The sequence below is a fragment of the Phoenix dactylifera genome, unplaced genomic scaffold, assembly GCF_009389715.1.
Source record: "Phoenix dactylifera cultivar Barhee BC4 unplaced genomic scaffold, palm_55x_up_171113_PBpolish2nd_filt_p 001787F, whole genome shotgun sequence".
Taxonomy (NCBI): Eukaryota; Viridiplantae; Streptophyta; class Magnoliopsida; order Arecales; family Arecaceae; genus Phoenix; species Phoenix dactylifera.
The window spans coordinates 23,819-39,936 of record NW_024069084.1 but is presented as its reverse complement, the minus strand read 5'-3'; the positions used below and the strand labels follow the sequence as shown (position 1 = coordinate 39,936).

The 16,118-nt window shown below is 37.2% G+C and overlaps 2 protein-coding genes across 4 annotated transcripts; one reads left to right on the top strand and one right to left on the bottom strand.

Annotated features, from left to right (window-relative positions):
* Positions 1-4,042: 4,042 nt before the first annotated feature.
* Positions 4,043-6,526, bottom strand: LOC120103876 (myb family transcription factor IPN2-like). 3 transcript variants are annotated; one of them, XM_039122827.1, is made up of 6 exons: positions 6,145-6,526; positions 5,795-5,932; positions 5,606-5,663; positions 5,355-5,421; positions 5,154-5,226; positions 4,043-5,043 (listed from the first exon to the last, which is right to left on the bottom strand). In XM_039122827.1, the coding sequence occupies exons 2-6, from the start codon at positions 5,897-5,899 to the stop codon at positions 4,390-4,392; spliced, it is 957 nt and encodes a 318-aa protein (XP_038978755.1). In that variant the 5' UTR covers positions 5,900-5,932; positions 6,145-6,526; the 3' UTR covers positions 4,043-4,389. The 3 variants fall into 3 exon arrangements, with proteins under 3 accessions (XP_038978755.1, XP_038978753.1, XP_038978754.1); XM_039122825.1 differs by having other exon boundaries at positions 5,795-5,871; XM_039122826.1 differs by having other exon boundaries at positions 4,390-5,043; positions 5,154-5,223; positions 5,795-5,871; positions 6,145-6,313.
* A 6,194-nt stretch (positions 6,527-12,720) lies between these two features.
* Positions 12,721-15,986, top strand: LOC103721453. The gene is made up of 2 exons (XM_008811678.3): positions 12,721-13,150; positions 15,587-15,986. Exons 1-2 carry the CDS (start codon positions 13,032-13,034, stop codon positions 15,675-15,677), a joined length of 210 nt encoding a protein of 69 aa, XP_008809900.2. The 5' UTR covers positions 12,721-13,031; the 3' UTR covers positions 15,678-15,986.
* The last annotated feature ends 132 nt before the right edge of the window (positions 15,987-16,118 follow it).

The following is a 16,118-nucleotide window of genomic DNA, read 5'->3' as shown; positions in this document are numbered from 1 at the left end:
TGCTTCCCCCCTGAGTCAATCCTGATATCAAATTTTAGGAGTGATGTTACTTTGGTTGGAAAAATAACCTTCTATACCTATCTAAAACCATTTTTTCTCTTCAAACCCACATTATTAGCATCTAATACCTAGTGGCTTTACCAACTCAACTAGCTTGTATCCTTGTTGTATACAGTACTTTGTCACACTAAGATCTAGATACATTTAATATAAAATTGCAATGAATATTATTAAGAGCTTGTTCCTTTAAATTTGCACCAGCAGTAACGAGATGGTTTTTTTTTTTTTGGGAGGGTGGTGGGTGGTGGGTGGGGAGAATGACCAAGTATGCATGAGTTTGCTTGCAAGTAGTTTTTACCAGGGCATTGAAGGTGTTTGAGCTCCTTTCTTCCATCCAAATATTCCAATTATCTTGCAGGAAACCAACCATGGCTTGGTCCAGCAAGTATTATCTTGTCACTCAGCGGTGGAAGTCAATGACTTAAATGTGAATTAAGTACAACCTATTGATAGTATAACTATTCCAGTGTTATGAAAACTACAATGCTAACATTTAAGCATGTATGCAAGCACCTAGACGATCTAGATGGATTACTAGATCTAATGTGTACTACTCTGGCTAATAAAAAAAAGGTTAGGATAAGGTCGGGAAACTGAATCGGATGCCAAATTTTCGGAGACTTTAATTTGCTTGCATGGTATGTCCGATTGAAATGCTTTTTTTAAGATTAGATAACTTTTGAGTTATACGACATGGGTGCACCTCTAAAGGATTTAAAATACTATCGAGTAGGGCTAAATTCCATTATTTTGTCTTGAAATGGGTTGAACAAGATAAAAATTTTGTTTTTAGAGAAGACTTCAATCATGTTCATCTATCAATTTGGAAAAAAAAATTAGGAGAAGAAGCTAAGACTAAGATAATTGATGTAGAAGTTGAGATCTATCTCTGGTAAGAATTTAACTTTTATGATTATTTTCACTAATCATTTCCATTTTGGAAACACTGTAATCTTCTTTAACTAGAAGGGTAATCCAATCCGGATTGTATAAGGACAGACTTCATTAGTACAAATAAAGACCTTGTGGCTCAGCTTTATCATCATTAATAAAACAAATAGGGATCTAGACCCTATTTTTGCGAATTTTCCTATTTTTCAATATTCTTTTGAGAAATACAAGTTGAGTTGGTTGAAGAAATTTGTTCTTTTTCTCCGATCGAGCTAATAGACCAACATTGCTATTTATGATTAATGATGTTTGTATGGCAAAATCTTGGCTGATTTAATTACTAGTGATTGTAGTTGATTCATGACTTGGACAAGTTAAACTAAGAGCTAAAAAATGATTAGAAAATATAGGAATGCAAATAATACGAAAATTAAAAACTAGAACATACAACAAATAAGCAAAAAAGAATTCATAATATATAATATTTAATAATAATTTTTGTAACTATACATATAATTGAGATATATGAAAATTTTTCAAGAAGATAATTTTGGAGATTAATTAATTGAGTTGGATCATTGATCGACCTGAAAATTTAATTGAGTTATTGATTTGGATCACTCATCTGCCAACTGGATTAGTTGTTTAGCTCATGATTGCATGATGTAGTGACCTATGCAATAAGGAATTTAGAGGATCTATTTTGTATTGGTTGATCTTCTGTCTAGAACACGTTGGATAATACTAGATTTGCATTTAAGAAAAAATAAAGATATACCCATGTCATGAAGGATACAGAAGTGCAAAGAATAATATGATATAAATCTTTGTTAATTAAAACATCCACACAAAGAGAGAGAGAGAGAGAGAGAGAGAGAGAGAGAGAGAGAGAGAGAGAGAGAGAGAGGAGTGGGGAAGGAGTGAGGAAATACGTATTAAATAAAGTGAAACAATCCTATCTACTACACATAAGGCAAAAATCAGCTTTTGTGTGAAACGTATTTATCTATGCTCATGACTAATCAAGGATCATTAGATAAATAATTATACTAAAGAGATTGGAACTTGTGATCTCCAACAAATCTAAGCTCAAATACTATATTAAATAACTAATTAATCTCAAAAGCTTAAGTTAATAAAGAATGGATCATCAATATATAATAGCCTTGACAATCTATTTTAATATTAAATAAAAAGTTAAAATAATATAAATAATGCAACAAACTGAACAAGACTGGAGTATTGCAGCCATATACTCTCTGTCATGTGCATCGCATGTGTCAAATTCCAGTATATGATTACCTCGTTAAGTAAGCCTGACCTCTCCCAATTTGAACACCATAACACCAAAGCATTTGTTTATTATCCTGTTCCATTTCTTTTGAGGCCATGAATGATTATCCAACCATACTCATATTGTAACATTGAAGCTTGGCTAATCTCATATGTTAACTAACACATTATCTCTTCTCTGTATATTTTTGTGTACGTCTGGCATTCGAGTATAGAGGAGCAGAAACTACATTCTTGAGCCCTATAAAATATTTGTGTGTGTGAGAGAGAGAGACAGAGAGAGAATCCAGCACTACTGCTGTCTGCTGCTACTGCAACTATCATGCAAAAGAAGCGAAGCTTCCCCTCTTCCTGATGGTACTTTCTTATCCCGAATCCCTTTTTTCTCTTTACTCTCCCTCCTCTCTCTGTCTCTCTCTTTTCGCGAACACCAAAGCTGTCCCTTCCCAGAGACAGTGCCTCAACAGCATCCGAGGTGCTTTGATCATCCCCACAGATGATTTCCATTGGAAAACGAGCCTTAAACCCCTCCTCATATGGCGCTCTGACCACCCACCTTTTGAATATAATGCTTCCCCACCTTGCCTCCCCTCCAAAGCTCTCAGAGAAGCTTCCTCGAGGACTGCACTCTCTGGTTGTGTTTCTCCCTTTAGCCTTTATCCCTCCCTTCTCTCTCTCTCTCTCTCTCTCTCGGGTGGAGAGCTTTCTCTTGCCAACTTGCACCCTCCCTACATTTCCCTGAGACCAATAAAGGCAACTGCACCATCTCCTCCTCTTTACTCCACGACCCAAAAAAAAAGAAAGGAAAAAGCCTCCAACTAGAGAGATCTTGGAGGACCATATAAACTAGTCCAGGTTGTCATAGAGCTACGGTACTCTTGTAATCCTCATGAAACCGGAGTGTGCTGATATATGGAAAAAGAGAAAAAGGAAGACCAGATACTCTTTGTCTGCCTTGCTCAAAAGGAAGAGTTTCCAATGAGGGCTATGTCTCTTGCTTTATTTTTCGTTTTTCAATTTTTTTAAAATCTTTAAGGATAGAGTGTTGTGTATAGGACTTGTAGGTCTGCATGGTATATATTTTCTACCACGATTGATATATTCAATGGTTAATGCTTGCAATGATGAGAGTAACTAACTTGGAGTAACAAACCTAAAAGCAAAGGCCAAAAAGGGTTACTCCTCGGTAAAGAACAAGGGAGGAGATGAACACTAGAAGACCCACATGAGCTGACGTTAGAATTCTAAATAAGAGTACGCTCGGCACCAAGATCATTGGAAACCGTGAAGCCGTGACAACTGGTTTTTCTTTTTATTGTTTGCTACCTTTAAGAAAGATTTCCAAGTGATAAGCAGATAGAGGCATTGGGGTGGGGGGTGGGGTGGAGGCTCCCAGGCTTCTTCAAAAGAAACAGCAAAGCAAAGATGGAGCGAGCCAAGGACCATCTTTCGTAAGTTCTCTCTCATTGTCACAAGTATTCTTCCTTCCAAATAATAAAATTCTAGCGTACTTAATATCATTTTCTGTCTTCTACCCTGACTTTCTTAGGTCATGTCATTCCATTAGCATAGAAAGACAATTGACAGAATGAATAGAAGATTAGAAGCATAAATAGCATAACCGGTCAAGAACAGTTCTTTTTTCTATAAAAAAAAAATCTTTCGCAGGGTATCTAAGTTTTCTACAGTCAACGATAAACACAGTCTTCATGCTACAAGTATATTACATGCATGTTAATTAATTAATTTGCCAAAGTTCCATAGCTCATTTGCTGCCTGAGAAGAGAAGAATTTAGATAAATGACGCGGGAAAAAAACAGATGCTTCTCATGGCATTGATCTAAAACCATTCGACAAATATAATTTACTTAAATAATCTCCAATCGAGTTACTTATCTAAGCATGCACAGCCAAACTTCCTTACAAGGACAAACTCGACCCTACCTCACCCATAAAACACAACAGAAGACTGATGAACATAAACGTCTTAAGAGTTTTTAACATGAAGTACTTCGCATAGCATCGTAACTTGTACTTGACCATGAACCCTAATGCCAATTTGACTTAAAGATTTACGTAGTCGTTCCCACTCAAGTCAATTATTTAAGCATGAAGGAGTGAATTTTCTTGCAGAATCAACAATCCTCACCCGTAGGATATATTTCTAGTCTGTGGTAGAGCACCACCTCTTATCATCGGATTAATCCTTTCCACAGGAAGAGTAGCTCTTTGTGGAGATGGCCTCTCCAGCTTTGATGATCCCTCATACTTCTTCTCACCCATGCTGTCAGTCGAGAGCACTGGTTTGGTCTCATAGACATCTGTCATCGAGTCCATGTCCATTCCACTATCGATCACAGATGGTGCAAGTTGGAGCTGATCACTCTTAGAAGGTTCTTCTTGTGTGCCCATGCATGCTGCAGCTGATCCCAGTTCTTGCAGACGGAAGTCATCAACCCAGATCAATGGGCTCTTCCCATTAGAACTGTAGGGGTGGGTTCTTTTCTTGCCTAGACAAATGCCTTCATTAGTTGGAAAGAATCCATCAAGAGGCCTATCCATTTGTTGCTGCATGTCTAGTTGATCTCCACCATATAACTGTAGATCTTGGAGTGAAGGATAGCTCATTTGTGAGCCCATATCTTTCATGGCTGCCATATCCACGACTCCTTGGTTTCCAAGAGCTTTGTAACTTCCCGAGGCCATGCCCTCGCCAGCAAGTGTTTGACATGCTTTCTCCAAAATGGTCTGCATATACTTGCCTTGAGCCTCTATCCTCATTTGGAGGTGCTTTTGCACCTATTGATCCAAAAATTCATGACGAATTAATTTAACAGAAAGTAAGTATTAATACTATCAAACACATGTAGATGGAAAATAATGGGTGCTTTTATAAAATTTATTTTCACCTCTAATTGCTCATGCAATCTCCTCTGCACTTCCATCTGCATCCTAATTGCTTCAGTGATATGCACGTTCCTGCTAAAAAGATTTACAAATCCAGGAACAGTCTCAATAACCAAATAATCCCTCGAAGACAGATATAGCTGTTCTCTTTAGATAAGTTCTTTTAGTCAGCTTTCTTAAAATATGACATGTTAGTAGCTTACTCATTCATGGTTCGACTCATAATCCCTGATGAAGAGGCTCCATTTCTTTGCATCTCTAATGCAGAAGCTGCCATCATGGTTAAAAAAAGTTAAACAGTAAGTTTATGTTGAACAAGAAACGTGATACAAAGAAAGGAAGATATCAAAGATCTTAAAAATATTTATATGGGATTAAATTTTTATAAAACAGTCACTAGCTTGAGCCAGTTAAATATATATATATATATATCATGTGGTCAGATCTGTCTCACCATCCTTAACAGAATGGTCGTTTAATTCTTTGTGTGGTTGTTTCCCGAGCCTGAATTTCTGCAAAATAAAACATGCAGGAAGGAACCAAGATTGTATAAAGGGATATGAAAATTGATCAACCCTAGAAGGAGGCAGCTAAACAATATAGCATGGCGAAGGTAATATCACTTTTTCACATATAGATATACCTGAAGGTGGCTCTTAAGGTGATAGAGAGTTAGACCCTTGACGCCCATAACCCTCATGATTGTTTTTGGCGTGGCTTCTACAAAACCAAAGGCGGTACTTGTCATCCATAGTCTATAGATGATTACTAGAATTTTTTTCTGGGGGGAGGAGAAGGGGAGAGAGAGAGAGAGAGAGATAACTCAGCAGAATAAGAGGAATAAGAAGAAGAAGAGGAGGAGGAGGAGGAGGAGTAGAGACGGGGAGAAAATAAGGAGAGAGCGTGAAGGAGCAGGAATAGAAGAAGGAAGAAGAGTTAGGGGGGGAGAGAGAGAGAGAGAGAGAGAGAGAGAGAGGCAGAGGATGATCATACTGTCAGGTCCTCCGAGTTGAGTTACAGCATCAACAAAGCGATCATGGAGCTCAACCGTCCAGCGAAGCCGGGGCTTGGGATCGGTGGTGAGGACAAGGCCAGAGTCCCCTTGGACACATGACATCGGCCTTTCATGTGAATTCATAGTTGGCTTCTTGGAAGGGAACATTCTTTCTTCTCTCTCTAATTCTCTTTCTCTCCTGCTATAGATTTGGAAGAGATTCAAAAACAAAAGCGTCGCATATATGGAGGAATAGGGTGCGTTTTCTGGAGAGATGGCCTGAGCTTACTCTCTTCTCTTCTCTCTCTCACTCTCTCTCTTGCAAAGCCATGGTATGTTATTCTAACCCTGCGATAAAAGCCACCGACTCGAAAACCTTTGCCAAAAGATGAGAGAGAGAGAGAAAGAGAGAGAGAGAGAGAGAGAGAACATATGTCTTTATAGGGCCATTATTCTTCAAGTCACTCGAAGCTTTTTCAAAATAAGAGAGCCCCATGCAATCATATTGGCCTAGCATGCAGCCCTACCTTCCTCGATTTTGAACTTATTCCAGGTGCACCTATCAATCACTGCCTCTCTCTCTCTCTCTCTCTCTCTCTCTCGGCCCTCTTTTTTTTCTTCCTCTTCGAGCATAACACTTTTGTGCTCCAGTGCTATCATAAACCAAACTTCGCGTTTAGAACTATTGTTGAATGGTCAGGAACAAGGCCATCATTTAGTTCTTTATATATCACCAAAGAAGAGGTTCCATGGTGATGGTAAGTTGGACAGGTATCTCTATGTTTCACTGCTATTCAAGTTCTCTGCTTCTTATATTAAGGCATCCATCTCGGCGTTTTCTCTATGCTCATCTCGTCACCAAAACGAAAAGTTCAACAACTTAAGTTCTACCCTTTAAGTACCTTTTGGTCAAACATGAACTTCAGACAAATTTGTGCAACATCGATCGACTCCTTATTATTGTGTTCTCTCAAAAAAAATAATAATTATTGTGCTCTACGAGAAACAAAAAAAAACTACTGATCATTGTGACTTGTGGAAATTAATGAGCCTAATAGCCTATACACATTGTTATGGCGTCTTTTTTTAAGAAAAAAAAGGCAGTTTTGAGCCATTTCTTTATCCCAGAAACAACAATACTGGATATACTTCCCATGAATCACTAGTACGTTTGTTTTCTAAAGTCATTCATCAAGCTCGCATACCAAGTTGCGATCAATATTCTATAGATGCCATAAGCCAGCAAATTTTATATATTGCACCAAAGGACAGTCAGAGTACAGATTTTGTTGTGATCTTCCGTATCAACATAACATGAGAATTGGATTGGTAATCACTAGAATATTTAAACGACCATATGTATATTTGCACTGAGCGCCAGTGTTGGTGCTTGGGCATGGCACCATCATTCCTTAAAGTCTCTCGGAGAGGAGCCAGTCGATGGTGCGGTGCTGTGTGGGGCCCTATTCGCTTTGGTAGAATGGAAGATTGTCTCACCCATGCATACGTCACTAAAGCATTTCCATCACCCAAATCACAACAAAAATAAATAAGTCAAAACCCATATGGTTGACAACGTAGGCCCCCACTGGAGAAAAGTAGAGAGGATGAGTAAGAACATTATAAAGTTCAGTGTCTCTCTCCTCTCATCTCTCTCTCTCTCTCTCGCACAGAGAGATAATGCATGCCATTTACTCTCTTCCAGAAGGGAATAGATGCTTTCTTCTTTGACACTTAAATGAAGATTCGTCTTAAATCTTTAGAACATGGAAATAGGTTTTATTTACAATTTCATTTTCTTAGTTTTTCCCTGTAAGCTAGCTTCTCCATCATAGTTAAATTTTCCTATCATTCTTTCAAGTTATCCGATAGTATGTGTTATGTTGAAGGTCGGCGAGAATTCGGAAAATGCATCATGAAAACACTGATAAGAAAAAGATTTATCAGCAGCTTGTGATAATAAAGTAGATAACTTAGGCTGATTGTGTAACCATGCATATATATTTTCAGACTTCCTTATATGTGACTCTCTGCTAATTTCCTCGTTTTTCTCATGTTTTTCTCCTCATGCTTAGTTACAATAAGCAGGTTTTTCATGGCCTGTTCATGAAATGCTCATTTAATAAGGAATTACGAAAATTATTTGTGGTTGGAATCCCTTCGTACTGCTAAATTTTCATGCACTACCTACCATAAAGTGCAACGACTAATTTACATTTGTTTGGATTAATTTCTGAAGGTTAAATTTTTACTTGAAATTTAGTAGCTTCCAATGTACATGCACAAATTTCCCTCAGTCATATCATTCTTGAATACCATATACCTGTGACTATCCTTCCATTTGATCATTGAATACTTTTCTCGAAAATTCTAAGAAAGTGCAACCCAATAAAGCCAAGATTCTAAAGGAATAATATTATCATCACTCATTTTTTTACATTACTCGCTTTGGAACCCACCATTTCCAGCACCTACCATTGCATGGCAAATATTGGTTCAATTTGGAGAGCTCGGCTGTGTCAAGGGCCCAAAGCGACTCAAATCTAACTTGGCTCGAAGCCAACCGGCTCAAACAATGACCTGAAAACATACAAACGTATCGACCGAAACATAATTCGGTTTTGTTGGTTAGGTTCTCTAGTGCCAAAATTGTTTCTGATTGCAACCTTCATAAGTTCATTTTAGTCTGGGCTAGGCTTCATTGCACTGAATCGGACCGGTCGACCCAATATCGAAAATTAGAATTACGACTTGAGCTAGGAAACCAATCATAAAATTTTCAAATTACACACAAGCTTTTCAGGCCTCATCTTAAGTTCCCAACCGAGCTGAACTAGGTACATATTTGTTCAATTTAGACTCAAAGTTACAACCTAGCCTAGATTAGTTGCACCCTTGCAATGAAGAAAGCAGTGTTTAAGAATAAGTGGGTGTCAATAGCAAGCCTCTCTCTCTCTCTCTCTCTCTAAACACTCTTGCCGCATAACATTGTCCTTAGTCCATAGTGGTTCCTGTCATCATATTCTACAAGGAAATTTCGGCCTCATTAGCCTAAAAGGTTCCTTATAAAATCCACGTGCAAAGGAGCTGTCCCATTTAAATATACTTTGCAAAGTTGGTGTTTAACTTTTAGTTCATTAAGCTTCAAATCATATCCACCAGCCATGTTAGCTTAGATTTCAAGCACGACTTCAGAGATGCTCTTTAGAATGAATGATTCCTTGTATAATATATTGGTGCCAATCTTTTCTGTCAAGCTTCATGCAGGCCCTCGCTTTATAGGTAACCCTAGAGGCAAAGAGCACATCAGCACAGCTAATGCATATAAAAAGCATTCGCTCGAAAAATAATATCGGAAGCAAATATATCCTTGTCTTGACCTATATCCTAGTCCGAATGTTGTCTGACTAATTAAATCCTTTTACTTTACGTATGTATATTTTTTTCATGCGCTACGTGATTCTCCAAATTGAATAATTAATTAGCGAGTGATTAAATTTTTGAAAATATATTTATTGTTATTAACTTAATTTACTCAGTGATCATGGAAATGGCTGTAGCATAGTCGTGAAGCAATTAGCTAGAAGTTCTTTTCCATAATTAGTGGATACCTTTTGTTTTGCTTCCTCACAATTGCTTGGTTCACATACTACTGGTATAGAGCCAAATTAAATTGACAAAGCTCTTTACGGCTTGTCTTTGCATGGCCAGGAAGAGATCCAAAGTCATCCCATTTCAGTTTCAGAACCGCAGTTGCTTGCCACTTTCTTCTCTTTAGTCAGTTGCCATTTCTCCTTTTTCGATCGTTTTCATATTTCCTTCCCAAGTCTCTCGTTCTTGCATGCTTTGTCTAGCTAGTTTTGCGTCATTGTTATACTTTTTTTTTTTTTGTACTCAAAACTTAAACATGTAGTTAGGGATAAAAAAAAATCAATCGGTTTTAAGTTTACAATTTAAACCGAAAACTGAGCTTATTAGCTAAGACACAAATCATAAAGACAGTATCATGTCACCCAAACTTATGAGCCCTATGAGTTTTGGATACAGGAAGATCAATTGAACACCTGTCATCTTACCTCCCAGGTGTACCATTACATTTTTCTTAATCTATGAAAAAAATCTAATTGAATCTCTCTCTCTCTCTCTGTGTGTGTGTGTGTGTGTGTGTGTGTGTGTGTGTGTGTGGTCTATCATAGCATTCAGTTATATGGAGATTAAGGTGTGAACGATCATAATATCTGGCCAATGATATCTTCACCATAATGGGATTTTTAATATAAGAATTGTTAAAGATCATCAAGCTTTTCTAAAGCACTAGGATTGTAAAAGAACTCATGAAGCGTTTAACGTGTCCCCTTTTTTCCTCTTTACTTTTTCCGTTTGAATTGGGTACGGCACCAAACTAAGGTTTGCGGGACCCTTGGGACTTCTAATTGGAAGAAGGGATAATATAGGAGTTCAAACCTGAAGAAACACTACAAAAGCATGCATGGCACGTCAAAATCATGCGAACCGGTCCTAAGGTGCACTTTTTTTAAGCAAAGACTAGCCGTGTTTCCTGTTACAGTAGTGGCCCTAGTTTAAACCTCTGGTGTCCAAGATACTTGTGGTAGGGTTTGGGCTGATATAAATCCTTTTTTCCAGCCTCTCGGTTCCTCTCAAATATCATATTGATCCATTGAAGTGGTCTCTCTAGAAAGGGGGCAGTAAATGATATGTATGAACCAATAACATAATCCAGGAAACAAGTTGATTCGGATCTGATGAACTTATTGTGCTAAGATTGGCCCAAAAGGCAAGATCTATTTCTTATGGCACTAAGATTGTCTATGCTTGTTGCGAACTCATGCATTAAGTTGATAAATTGATTAGAGAAATAACAAACACAATTATATGCATGCATTAGTGACGACTTCAATTTTCTCAGGTGTAACTTAGTTGCATCCTACACACACACACACTAAAATGCATTGTAGGTGATTTTAAGTCACTGATCCATATGGTATGTACAGTTCAGTGAATATAATAGCACAAGTATCTTGGATAATTCTAACAATAAATCTAAGAAACAAACCTTCTATTCAATCATTGGCGTCGTTTCATGATCATGGGATGTGTTGCTAACAAGTAATGTGGGTCTAGGGAGTTTGGATATTGACCACATGAATGTATGCATTATTAATTTGGATTTCGCACAGCATATTTTGACTGCTGGACATAATTAAGCTGCTTATACCCTATCAATATTAATCTAGCTACTAATTGCTTAAAAGCATTTTTGCATATATGCATGCATGCATGGGAGTATGCACACACACACACACAATTACACAATTATACTTCTATATAGTGCAAACTTCTGTGTTGTATCTGTGCATGAGGTGTATCTAATTGTCCAAGTTTTCTCAATATCATAGTTTTTTCTCATATCATGTGTTTCCTCCCCAACCCTTATTTTACATTTTAACCACAAAATCAAAGATTCTAGTAGTTCTTTTAGAATTTATTTGTTATTTACTTTATAAATTTTTTTTTTAATTAAAATAAATGACACATGCATTTTGCATGTGTCATATTCTAGTACACACATATATATAGATACATAAACATGATATACACACAGAGGGAAAGAGAGTAGAAGCATATTTATGAAAATACGAGAATAAGATTAGGGTATTTTGTAAAAATTCATTTCCATTTTAGCAAAATCGAAAAAAAGTAGTGGGCACCAATCGATATTGTAGCATCCTGAAATCAATGATTATATGAATAAAGCCAAATTAACTTATGGATGCTAGCATCCTAACATTTTATAAAGTGAGGATATAATTCTAAACTTTTCAATTTCCATATACCCTTTAATTAGATTTCTCAACCCAAAAATCCAAATCTGTCACTCAAACCGCCATCTTACCCAAATTCTAATCCTAAAATATCTTGCCTTATTAGTTTATAAACCCACGACCCTTTGCTCACAATAACCCTTATTTTTCAAATATAATATAGTTAAATTATCCTATATCCAAAATCTCTAGCAGCAATATGCATTAGTACATGCATTATTACTAGTCTATTAATAAGTTAACGTTTATAAGTTGAGCTACAAATGGTCGGGTCGACCCATGAACTGATCCAATCCCGACTCAATTAGACCTATCTCGTTCCATATTTGAAGACCCGTGGATTGGGTCATGGTCAAAAGTTGGACCATTTAGTGTTTTGAAATACATAAGGGAAAATAAATATTTGAATCTCGAAACTGTCATCATTATGATCCAAACCCATTTAGTCTTTCGAGCATGGATGGACCTCCTGCTGTATTCACCAATTCAGACCAACCTAATCCTAACTTCACCAAGCCTCTCACCTCACTATAAAACTCTCAGTCAGTGATAACATTGGACCAGGATTTCAAGTAGCTAATTGGTTTGGGTATGGGCAAACAAAACAAATCAATGCAGCAAACTAGTCTGGGCCTGATTGGACCTCAGACCAGCTCAGAAAGCCCAAAGATTACTCTGCGCTCATATTGGAAGCCTTCCATAGTTTTGACCCCCTACATTTTCCTCTACCAATAATAAGACCCCTTCTAATTGATAAAGATTAGAGTCTTATAAAGAATATGCATATTATTTTAATTTGGCATCTAAAGTATAATGATAATATCATCATTAAATTATCTCGGAACATAAGAAGTAGAGAATAATTAATAAGTCGGTTTATATACGAAAACAGGCATATAAGGAATATAAAAACGTCGAGAATAATAAAACGCCCATCTTTGCTATTTTCTTAGATTTTTCTTAACTTAGATCAGATTTTTTTTTTGTTAAAAAAAAAATAGTATACAAAGCGACGGTGTTATACCTTGGCATTGTTTCCGGTGATGTTCGGCCACATCCTCAACCCGACGGGTAAGCGCTCGCCCCACAAGATCCTCCGCAAGAAGCTCATCGGCGACATCAAGAACGACGACCCCCTCGTCGTCGCCCGCGAAGAGAACGAGTACGCTTCTCTCTCTCTCCTCTTTCTCTTCTTCCCCGTTCGATGTTGTTGCGTGTCATCGTGTCTGTTTATGCATGCCATATGTTTGCTTTTATGCCTATATGAGAATTGCGGAAGTAGGCCCACTTCGAGGCGGCCTTCGGCTGCTAGATTAAGGAAAAGAGAAAAATCCAGTCGTCTGGGAAGTAGTTGGATGATTGTTTAGGAAGTTGTTTAAATTTTTTTTGTGTTTGCTTTCTTTTCTCTTTATGCTTGCCAGTTGTTCGCTTTTATGTCTCTGTGGGGAAGTTCTGAAATAAACACCCTTGTTTGTTTAAAGAATCATGTCAAAAGAGTTCAAGAGAAAAGGCTGGACGATTAATAACTTGCTTTGCTGAGTTTATCTTTAAGACTAACCTCTACTCGAAATTCTTGAAAGAACACATCATCCATGAAGGATCGTTATTGTTAAAGCTTAGAGTCTCGAGTCTCAACTTCATGCTTTCTTTTCTAGATGGTAAAACGAAAATTTAGATTAATTCATGAAGAGCATATAATCACAACTCTGTAAAAAATTTGGGAGAAGTCCTTGAAAGTTTCAGATTTTAGAAACTTAAAACGAGGCATGTATATAGTTGCGATTGTATCTGGTATTATATAGCTGTGATTGTGTCTTAATATGGGGTTGCACATAGCTCTTAAATGGGAGCAGGAGAGGAGTTTTTGGACTCTTAGTGGCTGGAGATTTAGTTTGGATTCTAGGATCAAGTTAACAAAACAAAATTGATATAGTTTTAGGGGCTGAAATTTTCTTGATAAGATCAAGCGGCCATTACTGCTCGACAATCAATATGGTTTGAGGGCTGACGTTTACTCGAGAAGATTAGACAGCGATAACTTCTTATTCTGTACCTCTTGGCCTTGAATGAGCTGAAACAATTGCATTTTCAACTCGTTCACAATCCATTCATCCATCTGCCCATCATGTATCATGCATGCATATGCACATACATTGATATAGTTTCATTTTATTGTTCAAAATCATGCAGGCTTAAAAGGTATCAGTAGTTTGCATGAAAAAAATTGACATTGGAAAAAAAAAATTATTACATTTATAGTTTAACGTAATTTTGGGACATTTTGGTTATGCGTTGAAGTTTCGATGAATTCAAATATCCTTTTTTCACCAAAATATCAATCAGTACTCCCTAACATTTGCAATGGAAAACTTGCAAGTTCCTGGATAAATTAAACAACATGGTATGTAGTTACATGGTTGTTATTTTGGCCATTGGTCAGGTTCATATCAGACTGTCCATAGGGATATTTTGACCACTCCTTATGCTTATTTAAAGCACATTACTGAGGAAAATCTTACCATATCTATATGTGGTTGTTGAAATTTATGCAACTAATGAGTTTGTGGCTATGTTATGCTGCCTGTATGCTGGGCTACAAACCTGGAGTGGCACCCCTCCTCCATATAGAGGTTCCAGATTAGAATCTAGAGAATGGCTGACCCAAGCATCAATGGGTTATTTTCGTATCATGTTAAAGAAATGATCAGTATCTCCCTGTCATAATTCGAAAAGAATAAGAACTTTGTTATGCTGGCTGGGTACTTTACTTGCTTATTTGTCAAGTGGGGTCGATAAACATGTGGATAAGATACCAACTAAACTGTAGTAGGAAGATAAACCGATGTAATGAAACATGAATAAAACCCTTGGGCTTCTTTGATCATATAATAAAACCTGATTTGTTATGCGGCAGACTTTTTAAGTATTTTATTTTGTTCTTTTTTACTAAAATGTTTGTTTCTCAGAAAATCCAGGTTGGATACATTTTTTTAGAAGCACTATTATCCTAAAGGTGGCATTTGGTATGGGGTGATGACCTCGGGATCAATTGTAATGTGGGTGGGGGTGACAAGATCATCGTATTTGGTTGCACCCCAGTGTTTCTATATGGCAGTGATCCCAAATCATTCCAACTCCTAAAATTATTGTCCAACTCGGTGATGTTAAATCCATCCTTGGACAAGTTTCTAAGATCATCTGTTGAGTTAGAGTCCCCCCCCCCCCCCCCCCCCCAACAAAAAAAAAAAAAAACCGATCACTTCCGCCCTAACTAAAATATATGGAATATATCAAGGGTGGTTTTGATATAACATGGTCAATAATATTGGATTCCCATGGCATATCAAATAGGTTAATCATAGATGCCCGAGAATTTTTAATCATTGAAACATACATATCAAACATGGTGATTTTAGCTCATCCGAAATCATATTATGCCGGAATGAGGATCACCAGTGATCAAAGATCATTGTAATGATCCCGTTTGGGTCACCAAATGCAACCGAAAATGCTTAATGCAATTGAAATTGCATTCAGAATGAATTTAGTTACCATCATTTGCTTTAGATATGAATGAGCTTTTTTTTTTCCATGACAGGCGGTTGGCTAAATTTGAAATGTTGAAGCACCGTGGAAAGGGTCCACCAAAGAAGGGGCAGGGAAGGCATGCTGTTAAGCGCAATAAATAATTACACCATCTTAACTTTTTTTTAATTTTATACATGAATCCTCTTGTTCAAACATTGAAGGGGTCTGTATTAGGTTTTCATTCCTGATTGTTGATCGCAAGGATCGATTCTCAACATAATTACCCCTTTTTGTTTCAGCTAATGTACTGAAACCTTCGTGCCACTTTGTACTTGGAGATGACATTGGCATTGAATTGCTATCAAAATCTTCTCATCCATTGTATGGATGTGGGGGCCAGTTTTCATTATCCACAGTCAAACTAAAGCTCATTTATATGAGACATCAGTAAACAATTGTGATTCTCCTGTGCTTTGTGGTGTTTGATCATGAAATCTATGGGGAGGATGATGTATTCCAGAGTTGTCAATTTGGAGTTAATTTTAAGATGGTGATCGGGTGAAGGTGAATGTGATAACAGATATTTCGATATAATTCTAATA

Coding starts and splice junctions, on each gene's coding strand:
- LOC103721453 (XM_008811678.3), top strand. CDS start 13,032: ATGTTCGGCCACATCCTCAACCCGACGGGTAAGCGCTCGCCCCACAAG. Junction 13,151..15,586: donor GTCGCCCGCGAAGAGAACGA/GTACGCTTCTCT, acceptor TTTCCATGACAG/GCGGTTGGCTAAATTTGAAA.
- LOC120103876 (XM_039122825.1), bottom strand. CDS start 6,313: ATGTTCCCTTCCAAGAAGCCAACTATGAATTCACATGAAAGGCCGATG. Junction 5,872..6,144: donor TCAACTCGGAGGACCTGACA/GTATGATCATCC, acceptor TTGGTTTTGTAG/AAGCCACGCCAAAAACAATC. Junction 5,422..5,605: donor CGACCATTCTGTTAAGGATG/GTGAGACAGATC, acceptor CCATGATGGCAG/CTTCTGCATTAGAGATGCAA.